This window comes from Tachypleus tridentatus, chromosome 7 (assembly GCF_004210375.1).
Source record: "Tachypleus tridentatus isolate NWPU-2018 chromosome 7, ASM421037v1, whole genome shotgun sequence".
NCBI lineage: Eukaryota > Metazoa > Arthropoda > Merostomata > Xiphosura > Limulidae > Tachypleus > Tachypleus tridentatus.
Window position 1 is genome coordinate 194598394 of NC_134831.1, and position 17132 is coordinate 194615525.

Sequence of the window (17132 nt, forward strand, 5' to 3'; positions counted from 1 at the left end):
CAGCCTTATTCTTTCTATTTACAATTTTCTCGATCACAGATGAGGTTAGAATGTCTCAAGCAGCAATAATTGAGTGACCAGTGATAAATGGAATGGTAGACTGATTTCACATTTATTTTTCTAATATTCATAAATATGAATAACAATGAATTCAGTGTGAATGAACAAAATATTGGAACTGAAAATGAATGAAGAAAATATTTGTTAAAATATATACTTGTACGGATTACACAAAGCTACACGAGGGCTATCTGCGCCAGCCGTCCCTAATTTAGCAGTGTAAAACAAGAGGAAAGGCAGCTAGTCATCACAACCCACTGCCAACTCTTGGGCTGCTCTTTTACCAACGAATAGTGAGATTGATATTAATCAGTGATTTCGAGAAAACCCACTTGTTGAGAAATATATATGCAAAAACGGCTCGTTTGGGTTGAGAAAATATTTTACATAGAAGAGCGAACAACGTTTCGACCTTCTTCGGTCATCGTCAGGTTCACAAAGAAAGATGTAACTGACCGGAAGCTGACCACGTTTGGAAGGGGTTATGTAACCGAGTGTCGGAATGTAGAGGGCGGTGTTAGATGTTTGAATATACAATTTTATTTATTTTATTATATTAATATAGGTATAAAGGCGTTTCTTTGTATTGGTTTATTTTGGGTTTAAGTTGTTGTATAAGTAAGGCTTCTTTAATTTTGCGTTTGTTTATGTTTGTTTCTTTATTTAGTATTTGAGTGTTTTCTATGGTTATGTTGTGTTTATTTGACTTTCAGTGTTCGAAAACGTGTGAAGGTGACTTTTTATGTTCTTTGAATCTGGTTTCCATTTTTCTACTTGTTCCTCCAATATAGAAGTCGTGGCAGTTATAACATTGTATTTTATAAATAATGTTGGTGTGGTGTTTGTCAGTGTAGTTTTTACATAGTATAGACCTCAGTTTTGTGCTTGGTTTTTGAATAAATGTGGTATTAACTGGAATGTCATATTTTGTTACTAGTTTTTGTCAAATGTTGTTTATTTGTCTGCTGATGTCAGGAATGCATGGTATGCAGCAGTATATGGTTTCGTGATTTTTCATTCGTGAGATGTATTTACTTTAGTTGGTTGATTTTGCTTTCTGTCTAGATGTGTGCGTATAATGTTTTCTACGGTTTGTGGAGGAAACTTATTGATGTTGATGAAGTATTGTTTTATTTTGTCTAATTCATCGTTAATTTTATCTGGTGAGCATAGTTTTATGGCTGTGTTTATTTGGTTTCTTAGTATGTTGAGTTTTTGTTTTGTTTCATGTGCTGAGTCCCAAGGAATGTATAGTCCAGTATGGGTGATTTTTCGGTGGATTTCTGTTTTGAATTGTGTGTCAGTTCTTGTAATTTTGAGGTTAAGAAATGATATTTGATTGTTTTCTTCCTGTTCACATGTGAAGTTAATGTTGGGATGTATAGAGTTAATGTGATTGAAAAAATTCTTTGTGAACCTGATGATGACCGAAGAAGGTCGAAACGTTGTTCGCTCTTCTATGTAAAATATTTTCTCAACCCAAAGGAGCCGTTTTTGCATATATGGGATTGATATTCATATTATAATGCCCCATATGGCTGAAAGGGCGAGCATGTTTGGTGTGACGGGCATTCGAACCCGCAACCTTCGGATTACGAGTCGAGTGCCTCAACCACCTGTCCATGCCGGGCCTCAGTCTAGTAATTATTCTCTGAACCCTTTTCAACAATTCAATATTTTTCTAAGGTAAGGAGTCCAAGAATGAACACAGTACTTTAAATTTGGCCTTACTAGTGACCTGAACAAGGCAATTATAACCTGTATCTCACGACAGCTGGTATGGGTATTAACATTTTTGTTAAAATAAAGTGGAGAACAACGTTTCAACCTTTTCTATTTTATTTTAATAAAAGTTTTAATACCCATACCAGCCATATTGAGATACATTTTTACTTCAAGGGAGTTTCTCTTCATCATGAAACTATAACCTCTTTAAACTTGTACTCAATATTTCTGTAGATACAATATTAAAGTTCTTTCATAACATCATGTTAAAGTTATTCACATCCAGATTATGCTTATAATTAAAAGTATGATAACCCACATGCACTATCTTACATTTATTATAATTATAACCTATCTGGCATTTATTTGTTCAGCTCATTAAATGATTGAATCCTTTTGTAAATCAGCAACGTCCTCTTCATAGCTAGCAACACCCAAGACTTTGATATCATCTGTAAATTTAAGTAACTTATTGACTATTCCTTCATCTATGTTATCAATGTAAATAAAAAAGAGCAAAGGTCCAAAGACTTAGCCTAAGGTATCTGACTTGTAACATCAATCCAGTTTGACTGAACTCTTTATAACAATCCTCTGCTTTCTTTCATCTAGCCACTCTTCTATCCAGTTTGTTAACTTATAATATATATAGAGAATTTTCTTTTTTACAAGTCTTTTATATGGCACCTTATCAAATGCTTTCTTAAAATCCAGATATACCAAATACTCATTCACATAAACAGTACCATTTTTAAAGGATGTCAAAACATTTGTAAGGCAAGATTTTCCCTTAGTGAAACCATGTTGGCCACTGAAAAATTTAATTCCGTATTAGATAAAGTATGGTAACCAGTGCCAATTTTCAGAATAAAAATACGTAAACTTATCTTTACTTTATTCTATAATCAATGTTATTTACAGATATCGAAATTCACATTTTTTTAACAAATTATTTTTGGTTTCGGGATTACGGAGGGTGAGGGAGGGAAGGATGTTTATGGTGTAAGTGTGCACCTACGACACCTATGACCAAATTTCCTTTAATTAAATATATAAATAGTTTCTAACATTACCCCAGAGTGGAGAAGGAACGATAAGCTTTCCAATCATCTCTTCACTCAAAGCACTGTCGCTAGGTGGCGGGGGACACACGAGTGACTCGATGTAGTCATCCGTAGTGCGCATGACACTGGCGAGGTCCGGCGGTTCCGTTCTGGTAGACCTCATCATCATGCAAAGTGACGTCTCTTCTTGTAGGACACTTTCGATATACATCATGTCCAGGTCACTAACTATGGCCCCATTGATGACCATAATTTCATCCTTCCTCATTAAACCTAACGAGACATATATAAATCAGCATGTGTAAGAAAGATTTCATTTTTAAATTTATTACATTGTACTACGTATTAATATTTCGAATTCCATTTTGTACATTTCATGGTTGTGCAAACTCTTTGAATAAATAATTTCGATTTTTAATCTACAGTACTATTTTTTAATGTTTTTAACCACAATGCACTTCGTTGGGTTTCATTAACTCCAGAGAAATGCGAACGCCACAATCAATTTCTTCACAAAAACATTTGCATTTATTAAATACATAAATAGAAAAATGATTTCTCGTGGTTGGCATAACACTTATTCGTGATAAATCTAGCAAAACATCCAATTTGTTAGGGGATTTTGCGAGGTTGGTTCTTTCTGATGGTTGAAGTAAAAGAAAATAGGTTAAACTAAATTTCTTTAGAGTCTAATATATATTGTTTTGGTAGGGGCGGTGGATGATTAAATATTTGTAACCGTACTTTCAAAGACGCGCCATAAAATAATTTTGTCTCATTTTAGCATGTATATATATGTACATAGACGGTGTATCCTCACCGCAATGTGGGGGCTACTTCTTCAGTCACCTCCAAAACCTAGGATACATTTTACAATCCCATGTTGTAGCTTGTACCCTAGGATCATTTTTTAAAAATATGCAACGTATTTTATTTAATTTTAATGTGTTTTGTTTATGTCTTAAACATTACGGTTATTGCATATATATATAGATGTATACGTTTTTAATATTATGTTATTTTTATGACAATGTATTGTTTATTTCGTTTTTATGTTGAAAACAAATGTTACGTGGAATTTGTCTCCCATTGCAGGTAAAATATTCATTTTCAACTGTGTATACTTCAGTACGTAACATTACTTCGACCTATGATAATTTTTGGAAAACATTTCAATTTGTTGGTTAAAGGTTTCGGAAATCCGTTAAATACGTAAATAGGTAAAATTAACGTTAATAAACTAGAAATAAACAGTTCTGTTGGGTGTATTAGCAGCATTATTTATTGTCATGAATGAACATAGGTTGTTATTTCTGTTGGGTGTACTAGTAACATTGTTAACTGTCATGAATGAACATAGGTTGTTATTTCTGTTGTGTGTATTAGCAACATTATTAACTGTCACGAATGTACATAGGTTGTTATTTCTGTTGGGTGTATTAGCAACATTGTAAACTGTCACGAATGAACATAGATTGTTATTTCTGTTGGGTGTATTAGCAACATTGTAAACTGTCACGAATGAACATAGGTTGTTCTTTCTGTTGGATTTATTAGCAACATTGTAAACTGTCATGAATGAACATAGATTTTATTTCTGTTGGGTGTATCAGCAACATTGTTAACTGTCATGAAAGAATATACTGTTGTTACATTTGTTGGGTGTATTAGCAACATTGTTAACTGTTATTGGTTCTTCCCTATAAATATTTTCCAGTTGACGTAACAGAACATATGAAATAAGAGTGAAACGCGTTCTTACCTTGTTCACTAGCCAAACTTCCTTCCTCAACTCTGCTCACGTAGACACACAGCTCGTCCTGGTGGTCAGCATTCTCCACTAGTTCGGCCTCCACGCTGAACCCAAACAACTGGTCCAGAGTGGTTCTGGTCAGATCAACCTGGTAGAGAATTTTGACACAAACCTCCAGGGCCTCATATCCTTGCTGAGAAATGAACAAACGTTTGGAACCTGGTGAACTTAGCAATGCACTAATTAAGTAGATGTTATTGTTACAGTTCTCCCCAGATAGATGTTTGTTTTTCCAATTTCTGAATAATTTATTACCGACTAAGAAATTCACATGAAACGAAACAACAATTTTAATTACTTCATAGTTAGTCATATTTAATTAATGGTAAAAATTGCCATCAGGTGATTATACGGCATAGCAAAAACAAACAAACAAAAAATTTGTTTAATTTCTACATGCGGGAGCAATAAGAACTAAACTTTGGTTTTCAACGAAATTTAGTGGCTCCGAGGAATACAAAAAGAAATTTTAAATATTACAAGAGACTCAACATAAACACACACACACAGACACACACACACATATATATATATATATATATGGAAAGAAAAGCAAGTAAAAAAAACAAGTTTGCATTGTCAATAAAAGCAAGAAACGAATATAACTTCTATAAATTAAATACTTCCATAAGCCTATTGATATCACAACTTTGAACAGAGGAACACCATATACAACGTTGAAGTTTATGAAACAGTGTTAGAAATTGCTTTGTATTCAAAACATATTTAATCAAAGTGTTTGGAACAATTTTCTCTTAGGTCATTACAGCTCGGCGGAAAAGACACATTTACAGGTGTGATAACTGATATAATTGGAAGCGTCTTTAGATACTTGACAAAACAATAAACTCACAAATAATTTTGAAAATTATTCGAGAAACACATTCAAATAAAACTTTAGGCATAAGACAAAACATTTCAAAACCTTAATTATGATGTAAGCTTCGTAAAATTTTATGTTTTTTCAAAAGAAATGTGAAATGTGATAAAGGCTTACGTAATATTTTTCCAAACATGTTCCAAACAAATGTTTTCCAAACATTTCCAAATATTTTTCCAACAGTTAACTTACCAGATATTATAGTATAACAAGTGGCGGATAAAATTATCAGTGAGCCCTTATTAAGACCATGGGACCTGAGGCTGAGCCCCCTCTAGCCCCTCTTAAATACGCCACTGAATATAACCCTCTATCAAACATACACCAGTAAACTTGTTAGACTTTATAGTTTATAATTTGTTATCACGTACAACAACAAAGGTTAACTTACTAGACCTTCCACTGTCTCGTGCCTTGAAGGAACGTAATATTCCTCCATGTCCTTCCTCCTTTTTGCCCTAAGGAAGTGGTCATTCGGGGAAAGCTGTTTCTTGCTACAAGCACTCCAGAGCACTTCCTCAACTGTCATGTTATTTCGAACACCAACATTGACATTCTATATAAAAACAAAAAAGTTACACTTACATACCACAAAAGCCTGGAAACAAAGATGTAGATTTAGGGCTGAAAATAGCCGTGTTTGTACTTATAGAATGACTTGATTGATATAAGAAGCGAAGAGAGTGTTTGGGTTTGGTTGTTTTTAAACGCAAAACTACACTACGGCTATTTTTGCTGTGCTCGTGATGGGTATCGAAACCCGGTTTATGCAGAGCGTTAAATTGATATACTGGCCGAAGTGGTCTGAGGGATATACCACAAACAATAACAACAACGACTATGCCGCCAATTATTCGGCAACTTCAGGTCTTTATAATTTACATAAAAAAATTATTTTATTATGCGTTTAGTGCAGGAACCTCCATGAAGACGTACGTTAAGAAACTATCTTATCTGAGATGTATTTTATTACCATTCTCCTTACGCATACTGCTCACAGGATGATCTGCAGGCCCATTAAAATCTTATAAAGATACACACAGCAAAATCACAATCAACTGAGTTTTGACTAACGCTTACCTCACCATCCGGGAGTTTGATGCTGATGGAAGTATCTGTGGGTTGATCGAAGCTACTCTGTGTTGAGAATGATAAGCTGAGTGATCGCCTACCGTGAAGAAACTAGTTGATTAGCGGGATTAAACGACATACTGTTTACAAAATTATAATATCTGAACTGAATTATAATTTCTACCTTGAAGTGATTTGATGAACTGAAGAGGGGTAATTTTAACCATTAGTTTATGACACTAATTGTTGGGACGTAATGCTACTTTATTCATTGTTTACCTGTAGGAAGTACTGATACATTAATTTTTATTTCATGATTTCAATCCTTAAAAATTAATGACAGTTAACAGTGGTCTGTAGTAAGAAGTTGTTACAACTTTACTTGACGGAAGCATGAATAATTTCGTTACAGAACATTGAGTAAAGGCGTCATACTGGAACGCCATCTGCACATGATTAAACTGCTTTTTCTTGTGTTTAAATTGATAATTTTCTTTAAACTAGTTTTGCGAAGAAAGCTAATCCCTTTAATTTTAAAGCACTACCACAGAAATTAAATATGGCGGAAGTTAGTTTAGGATATATACACACTGAAAAGTAGTGACTGTATGCTATCATTCTAAGAATTATCGTAACTCTAGGTTGGTTTTAATTACCTTCCACTGTTTGACCTTGATAATAGTCCACGAGCTCTCCTCTTGGTGGCACCTCTACCAGCTAGGAGGTTCGTCAGGAGTGATGGACTCCGGGCGCATATGTAAGCGTGAAAGGAAGAAACCGTAAACACCCCTAAGTTGTTCAGTGTCGCTTTGGTTGTCTTAGAAACATAGGTGAGCAAGTTCTATGACAAAAAAGTTAATAAAAAATTTAACCGTAAATCTTCCACCATATATAACATGCTCAAAATAATATAAACATTAAAATTATTACAAGAAAACGTAACAGAAAGATGTAACTACGGGAGTGTAACTCAGTTGATACACATGAATTTGACTTGTGATCTCTGTAATTCTCCAAACCCTTTGGGCTCAAGGAATTTAATGAAACATAATAAATGTGATTCAGTGTCTTAACAGTTTCATATTTTCCAGATAAATCGTGATTAATGCTGCTCATTAAAACCAACATGTGTTATCTTCAGCTTTCCTGTCAGTCACCTTCCCGACTGCATTCAGTCTGTTTTTATTTTGAAATTCGAACAAAGTTACAGAAGGGCTATCTGCACTAGCCGTCCCTAATTTAGCAGTGTAATGCTAGAGGGAAGGTAGCTAGTCATCATCATCCACCGTCAGCTCTTGGGCTGCTCTTTTACCAACGAATAGTGGGATTTACCTCACGTTATAACGCCCCACCGCTGAAAGGGTGAGAATGTTTGATGTGACGGGGATTCGAACTCGTAACCATCAGATTACGAGTTGAGCAACCTCATAACCTGGCCATGCTGGGCCAATAGCGTACAAACATTTCTTTGGAAGTAACAGTAGGTTACACGTATAGAAATATATAAATGATATCCGAGAACAGGATTCAAAACCTTGTTCCTGTCCTCGAGTGGTGGGTCTAATAATTCTTTTTCACGCACTCATCTACTTGGAGATTAAATAAACTTAACAAAACTCAGTATTTTACCCGACCTTCTGGTAGTACAAAAAACAACAGGTATATATGTCGGTCAATCATTAAATGTGAGTTGATCTTTCACGGTGTTTTCTTTACATGTTAAATTCACAAAACTATGTTTTCATTTTCAGTTTATTTCGGATATTTGTACAGATCGCACAGATTCTGTACTAGTGGAACAAATAAAATGTCGCCAGTAAACAACGCCAACTCTCCTGGGTAAGCGCTAACTGAATAGTGTGATTTGACTCTTACTCTTATAATGCATCCACGATTACAAAGTACGGAGCGAGATGTTTGTTTCTGCGTAAGGGAACGCGAACCATGTGTCCTCGGATCCACAGTTCAGAAATCTACCCACTAGGCCGTGCTCAGTTCCTTTGTTGTAACTCAAATTGAACGAGCAGCAACAGAGGCGAGTGTATATGTACACATTCTGTTATGTAACATCCCAAACACTTTCTGCTATAAAACCAACTGTTCAAGTCGGTCCAGATATTTTTACTCTATCCTGGAGCATAAGGAACTAGCAAATTTCGACAATCGATCTTAGCTACCGTCAAGCTACTGAACAAAATGGTGGAATTCTATACTGCTGCTTCTATTTCTGGACGAATTATCATTCAGTTCAACTGTCCGGCGTGGCCAGGTGGTTATAGAACTTGACTCGTAATCTGAGGGTAGCGGGTTCAAATCCCCGTCACACCAAACATGCTCGTCCTTTCAGCTGTGGAGGCGTTATAATATTACAGTTAATCTCATTTTTGTTTGGTATAAGGGAATGACCAAGAATTGGCGGTGAATGGTAGTGACAACCTGCCTTCTATCTGGTCTTACACTGCTAAAATAATAACGACTAGCGCAGATAGCCCTCGTGTAGCTTTGCACGAAATTCAAAACTATCATGTAATCCTTATATTTGTGACATACATACAGCTAAACCAGGTGTAATAATTGGAATATTGCGAAATAGTGAATGAATTTCAGTTTCTTTTCTTACTGCCAATGAGCAAATATCGTAATAATAACGCTGTTAATATTCTTATTTTTGCAATAATGTTTCTTTTATGATGCGCAAAAACAACTGAGGCAACTAGAAAACTGATTCCTAGAGATTTAAAATGAATTTCAAAATTTCAAAAACGGATTCCTCACAATCATTCATAAGATTACCGTTTGATAATACAAAGTAACAATACCATACCCAGCCAACACTATTTTTCTTTCCCTTAACAACTAAATGTTACGAGACGATTTAATATATTCTGTTCGGTTAAACGACTGGTTTGTTTAAGAAAGTTGAAAACTCAAGTTTTGCTAGTGTTCACCCGTCAACATCAGACTTCAGTTTTTAACAAAATAAGACATTTTCATTTAAAACTGAAATGTACATTATTAGTGATAGCTGATGAATTATTGGTTTCAAATAAAGTATTTTAACTTAAAACTCTAGCGTCAAATCGAAAATGAAACGACAACAGACAGACACACCAAAAACAAGAAATTCAATAAGCCTTTCAGTTTTTATTTTTTAGAAATACGTAACTTTCCGATATTTTGAATCAACAGCAAAATGTACGTGGATATAATATACACATCCTGCCGCATTTTAAACAGGACAAAAAAGAATGGCGGGAGGGCAACCACGTGCCGAAAAATAAGAACTGTTATTCATTCTGGTAATAGAAACTTGTATATTCACAGAACTACACAAGATATATGTTAAGATACAATTTTAACGATAGGACCGAAAGTTAATTCTACTAACTTACACCGACCCCAACCGCTTCTCATGACAAAAAAATTATACATAACCTGAAAAATTACCGTTTTTCAACAATGTCTCTTAAAGACAATTGTTATAGTATGCCTAACAACAAGTTTAGATTAAGAAGTAATATATATATATAAACACACAAATGGTTTACATTAATACGTTACATTCAGAAAATAACTTCGTAATCTACCATTTGCGGAAGCGTGAATTTAATTACTTAATATATTAATCTTCAGGGCATATAACAACTATAGCTATACCTTTAAACTAACTTAAATTGTACCCTGTAGACCAAACCTTCAGCATATTAAACTTTAGAGTACATTGTACCTAAAGCTTTACTATTTACTAACTTAAGTTATACCCTGTAAACTAGAACCTAAATTATATGTATATACACACTGGTGGACCACTTTCACACGTAGCTCGTTAACTAAATGTTGACTGTCATGACATGATCTTAAAACTAGTCATGAATTAGCTTACAATACTGGAATATTATACATTATGTAAACTTTGACCATTAATTATTTTACTCTGTTTTATGTCAGTTTCATTTTTGTATCTCATGTTCGTTGTTTTACTCTTACACCAGTCAATTTGTTAACGTGTCGCGCCCTCCAGTTTGTGAACTGTTTATTATAGCAGCTACGATACTCCGACTCGCTCGTCCGGTGTGTAAATGCTTGGTCATACGGCTTTAGCGAGTTTCGTAGTTACCCAAATCTTGTCGATATGTGACGGTTAAAGGTGAATTTTCAACAAATTTAATAATTGCCTTAGAAACTGTACTTTGGTTAGGTATAATTCCTGTGTGGTTGCCATATTTTTAAACACTTTAGTTTTTGAGTAAAAAATGAAACAATGTATGCGGGTCCTCGAACTGAAGTTCCTCTCGGTCGTTCGGCTGTTTCCGTGATGTTTTACAACTATGACGTAATAGTTGCCAAACACGCTTCATTGCACACCGACCATTGTGTTCCTTTCAGTGCTGGTGTTTTATGTAAATTTATCGGTGCGTTTTTCGGATTACATACTTTGTAAGACTATTTTTTGTCTTGATATTGCTACTTTATATTCGTTTTATGATAACATAGTTTACTGCATTGCTTATTGTTGTAAAAACGGTTCGGCATCGGGCAAAGGAGAGGAACTGGCAAGATGGCGACAGTTGGTGCGGATGGTCAATAGGAAGAACTGGACTCCTTCACAAAGCTTTGTCAAGATCACTTTAAACACTCATGTTTTGTGTCGGATCTCACTGTTTTGGATTCCGTAGGTTTCAAGCAAGGAAGGTTGAGACTGAAAAACCATCGGCAGTAGCCAGGATCGTCCCCACCATCTTTCCTTATGTAGAGCTGAGGACTGATCTCAGTCTGCAGCGTACAGGTTCCATCCCTCTGAAGCCATCCCTTGCCATCACGAAAAGATCCAACTTAAAGGTGTGTGTGCAGAATAAAGCGATAAAGAATAACTAGTATAATATAATAATTTAAAAAGTAGAAGTTTTTGAAGAATGTAACTTGACATACACACTTCACATTCATGAGCGTGTTTTGCATTTGTGGCACCTGAAAGTCAGTGAAACCTTGATTTTCTAGTCTAGACAGTGAACAAATATGTCCCAAATAGAGTATAAATTAACTAGTCAGACTGCTACATCTAGTTTGATTTTATAAACAGAATTATGGCGTATAATTGAAATTAATTTTGTTACGAGTCATAAATACCCGGTACAGTGATTGTAGAAGAGCCGAGTATTAGTTACCATAGTCGGCAAAGTATAAACAAATGAAACCCAGTCTCTAATACTAATAATTTATAAACACCAGAAAGGTTTCGAGATGCTTAAAATTGCACGTGAAATAATACAGGCCATATTTGTTGTCATAACATAGGCTTACCATTCTTTTACTGGAGGTATGACCGACTCACAACCGGCCTGAACGCTATCAGTATTACTCACAGTTCCGCTACTCTCGTTCGTGGATCTGTTCTCATCACTAGAACTTGTCAGATCTGTGTCAAACGTATTTGTTCTAGGTTCGTTCAGAGTAGGTTCGTAATGGTATGGTGCTACTCGACACTGTTCAGAACACAAAGTCAAAACAGACTCTGGCTCTGTTTCTCCGTATGCACTGGCCACGTCTATTTACATTCAACGCGCTGGCGTTGGCGGTTTGTTTGGAAACTATTATGTCACAGTACTTTTCCTAGCGGCAAACGTAAAAACTAAAACGTTCGGATTGCTGCTCGGAAAGAGCTCTCTCTGCACCAAGTTCTATGTTTCATTTATTAGCACATATTTTTTATAAATTAATTTAAACTAATTATGAGTAGTTCTTTTGACTGCAAAGTTTTCTTTTTTCTGTAAAATTCACCTTTAAACCTCAGATTTATGATATTAACGGACAAACCAACACATCTCGTCCGCACTCGCTTTCGCGCTACGTGCAATAAAACCTGCTCCAATGCATCTTCGATGTAATAATTATCACAAATAATCAAAATGCGAGTTTTTTTTTTAAATTTATTTTAAGTAAGTATCGACTTTCCGTATATTAATAAATTGTAAATTGTAGTTCTTAACATACAAACATGTCCATTTAAATAATTATTTATTTATGGTTGAATGATTTGATTTTGGTTTGAATTTCGTGCACATATACACGAGGACTACTTGTGCTAGCCGTCACTAATTTAGCAGTGTAAGACTAGAGGGAAGGCAGTTAGTCATCACCACCCACCGCTAACTCTTGGACGACTCTTTTACCAACGAATAGTTGGATTGACAGTCACATTATAACGCCCCCACGGCTGAAAGGGCGAGCATGTTTGGCGCGAGGGGGATTCGAATCCGCGATCCTCAGATTACAAGTCGAATGCCTTAACCACCTGGACATGGTTGAATGAACAAGACAGCATAGAATTCGTATGGAAGACAAACACTATAGAACTTACGTCATACATTATTAATCGACCTTTCAGAGAATACTAGTCAGGAATGAACTTTCTTTTTGGATACTAAAGTTTCATGTTAAACTTAAAACCCCAAAAATTTTTGACTAAAACATGTTTTTCTTGTAGGTTTTATTACACGATTTGATCAGAAATAAATGAAATATCACTTTCAGCAAATAAGAATGTTATAAACTATCTTTTAAAGACACCCCACCTTCGGATTGGGCAACTCTCCGTTCTGTAGTGACGACATGTAGCATCGAAGTCGAAACTGTTCACAATGGATTCTTTCCAAGTCCTCTTCACACTGCGTAATCTGGTTGTTTAACGTCTGCTTGCTTTCCGAATCGGCCACTACAGTGAGCTGGAGTTCTGCCATGTGTTTCATCTTTCCGTCCTAAAAAATATGAAAGTTTCATTGACTGATTAGTTTTTGAGAAGTTGAAAATCGTAAAATATCTGGGATACCATTACTCATAAGTTATAGAGAAGACGACAGGTGTAAAATACGTGAATTACCATTACCCATCAGTTACAGAGAAGATGACAGGTGCAAAATACGTGGGTTATCATTACTCATTAGTTATAAGGAAGATTACTCGATAAATGTTGATACAAAACATCACGGTATATATAAAACAAGAACATTTTAAGATGTTATAAATAATATTATATGCAGCGGTGCTCAGAAAAGAGGTGTAATTTTAGTTTTTAAACGGGGTGGAAACATAGAAAGGAAGCTATATGCTTTGTTATAAAACACATTATGATACAGTACTACCGTTTTCATGGAGCTGATAATAAAAATTACACAATAGCAATGTCTTAATTCCATGAAAGGGACAATCAGCTATTAATAAAAATGATACAACTGTTGTAATTCAATAAAAGGGACAACCTGCTGTTAACGAAAAGTGGCTGTACCATGTTTACCTGCCATTTCCACCCCACGAATGATAAAACAATAACAAGATCAAACAGAGAGATTCCATACCCTCGTCCCGTCGCTTCATTTCGAGACTACATATTGAACTAACTCCAGTAGTTGGAGATGTGGAATAAAAACTCGTTTGTAACAAAGGATAGGAAATTACTTCTGTTTGTTTTTTAACACAATAAACATTAAAAGCGCAATAAACATGCATGAAGGTATCAATACTGAAAAGAAAGATGTACTTTTTTCGAGAATTCTATCAATATGAAATTAGAAGGAGGGTTAATCCCCTCATAACCTTCCTAGTATTATTCTGAACCACTATGTCAAGTTATGCTGATTTGGTAGTTTTTTCAAAATTAGATATGAAGTTAGGGGAATATATCCCCCATAACCTTCCTCGTGCCAGTGTGTATCTCTGTGTCAAGAAATGTGGACACGTAGAAGGAGCAGATACACATACATAGACATATTGACATTTATTTAAATAGGAGATGGGAATCCAACCCCCATCACTTTATGACCTTCCTCATATTATCTTATATCACTGAGTCAAGTTTGACACTGATTGATCAAGAAATGTGGAAACGTTTAAGGCACAAATGACTGAAGGGTGCAAACACAAACTTAGCTTGTTATAGTAGATAACAACAAATTTCACCTTCGAAAACTCAGAAAATTCCTTCACAGATTCAGAATGATCAACAGTCCTATCATTTGTCGTAATGTGATGAGGATCATTAACGTAAATGTGTCCATGAAATGTGGCACAATCACACTTTACAGACTTATTAACCCTAAACCACGAAAATGTCTTGTCTCCCCTATTACAAAAAATGATCAAAAGTGACCCAGAATCTGGATCAAACATGGGGAAGATTGTCCCATACCGACTTCATAGTTTCTGTACACTTTTCATGTACATCGAGATATTAGTTTTCGAGATACACGCACGGAAAAACAGATCCGACTGCAACACTTTCGCATGACGAGGATAATAACCAGTAGAAGATAAATGTATAAGAGACAAGAGAAGATACAGCAATAATGATCATTAACTTACAAGTTGCAGGTTAGATTTGGCAAAGAAGTGTATTTATGTAAATTATAATAAATTTTGCTTCCCAATATCACAGAAGAATATCCAAAAGTTTACAATGCTTAAAATTGAGTTTTGACACCCGTTGTGGGCACAGCAAAGATAGTCCATTAACTAGAAACAATGTAATTTTACAAGCTCCAATATATCTTACTCATGAAAAAAAAACATTATTCACAGGAGTTTTCGTTGTGTTATTAAAATATTCTGACATCACGAGCCCCAGACATGATTCATTACTTATTCAGTCTTCATGACAACAATTGCAGTAAACTGAAAAGACAAGCATCTTAAGCGTGATGGAGATTCGAACGCGCGACCCATGTCAGGCAAAAGCAAAAGTTAGTAATTTTGGTATTAACAGTTCGATCAAAGTCTGATTACACAACGATATCTTAGATTACATTTTTCGTCTCTTTGTGTAATCTATACTTGTGCTCTTTATTAACTTTTTTACGTCATTTTATTTATTTTTTACTGTCACAAATCAGTATAAAGAACCGATAAGAAAAACCATTCATTTTAGTAGGATTACGGGCAACACTGATATCTTCATATAAAAAACATTTCTTACTGGTTTTATGTTGAGATTTTAGCTGCCAAATTTCCATTTGCTTTCTTCAACAGTTGGTAAAATACTTACGATTATCTTACACGTTGCAGCAAAGAATATTCAGGGTCTCCAAGGACGACGATTCCAAATTTTATTATTTTTATTCGTTATTTTTTAAGTTATTTGACTGTTGAATGTTTCCTATTGTGAAAACTACGTGAAAGTTCTCTTCGTTCTCCGACTTATGGGTTTCATTGATTATTCCTCTCACCTGTGGTTCGCACATAAACCTGGTGTCATTTAAAATCTCACATTGTTTTATTTTCAATCATTCAAATGGCGGCGTACCAGATCATTTTTTTAAAGTTTTTTAAACATTATATAAATAAATTTAAGAAAAAGTAACAGCTATTCAAACAATCATTTGGTAAAAAAGAGTAGCCCAAGAGTTGATATTAGCATTTTAAGCGACTTACCGTGGGTGGTGATGACTAGCTGCCTTCCCTCTAGTCTTACACTGCTAAATTAGGGACGGCTAGCACAGATAGCCCTCGAGTAGCTTTGTAGCTTTGTGCGAAATTCCAAAGCAAACAAACAAATACTGATTGGTTATTGTTTATCACATGTTAAGTACGTAGTTTAGAAACTCTTGATTCTACAAACTCATTATAACATCGGCGAAATTTTGCGATTTTTATTGGACGTTTCCATAGTATTTTTTCGGTCTATACTAAAACATTATACTAAGCCACTCATTATTAACTTCTCAGCCGAAGATTACGTGAGGTAACAAGTATTATTTTAGGAAACAGAATAAAAAAATAAACTTAATTCTACATGTACATGAATTTCACTTCCAACATTGTGACAGAAGTTCTTTTTATCTTTTCTTTTGTAAGTAGGAAAAATAGTAAAACCAGCCGACTTCAGTGGTTTCTTACATTACAAACAATGCAGCATTCATTCTTAATCATTTGAAAAGTTTTATAGTTCTTACACCGTGTGTTGTTCAGTGTAGAAAAGAAACAAACAGCAACAATAACAACAAAATGACACAGCAATAACAACAACAAAAGTTTTTTATAGCGATAATAGCTTTCTATAGAGCATGGCTCTCAGTTGCATTATTGGTTCTCACAGTAGAATCTCTAAAAAACAGATATCTTTACTTCAGTAAATTATACCTATTTGTAATAAGCTCTAACCAACAGGTTTAAAAGGGTGAAAAATAAACCTTTAGCTCTAATTATCGCCCTTGCTCTTAAAAAAAATTCAGGTCCATGCTGGAATGCTAGATATATGATTGTAAAGCTAGTAAATCATATGAAACTCAGTTTACTTATTGTAAATCTATATCAGATTTATTAACAGTCGATCGCTTCACGTACTTTAGAGAAAAATTGCCAACATGAATTAACTTAACAGAGTTTCGGACTCTTTAAATCACAAAATTATAATAGTCTATCGACAGAGTAAGATAATTTGTTGTTTTTTTATATTTGCTAAGAAACTGTTTTTAAAAGAGAGGATTACAAAATAGATATAAGAACAGAATTTCGGTTGAGTAGCATGGCA

General features: G+C 34.8%; 1 protein-coding gene across 7 annotated transcripts in view; it reads right to left on the minus strand.

Moving 5' to 3' along the window:
- Window positions 1-17132, minus strand: part of LOC143257623 (protein still life, isoform SIF type 1-like) — a 297368-nt gene that overhangs the window by 31582 nt on the left and 248654 nt on the right. For all 7 annotated transcript variants that reach the window (XM_076516633.1, XM_076516638.1, XM_076516637.1 and 4 more), the window contains 6 exons: window positions 13186-13368; window positions 7270-7454; window positions 6623-6710; window positions 5934-6098; window positions 4612-4795; window positions 2859-3122 (listed from right to left, as the gene is read on the minus strand). In XM_076516633.1, the coding sequence (XP_076372748.1) occupies window positions 2859-3122; window positions 4612-4795; window positions 5934-6098; window positions 6623-6710; window positions 7270-7454; window positions 13186-13368 (1069 nt within the window). The remainder of the gene's footprint in view (window positions 1-2858; window positions 3123-4611; window positions 4796-5933; window positions 6099-6622; window positions 6711-7269; window positions 7455-13185; window positions 13369-17132) is intronic.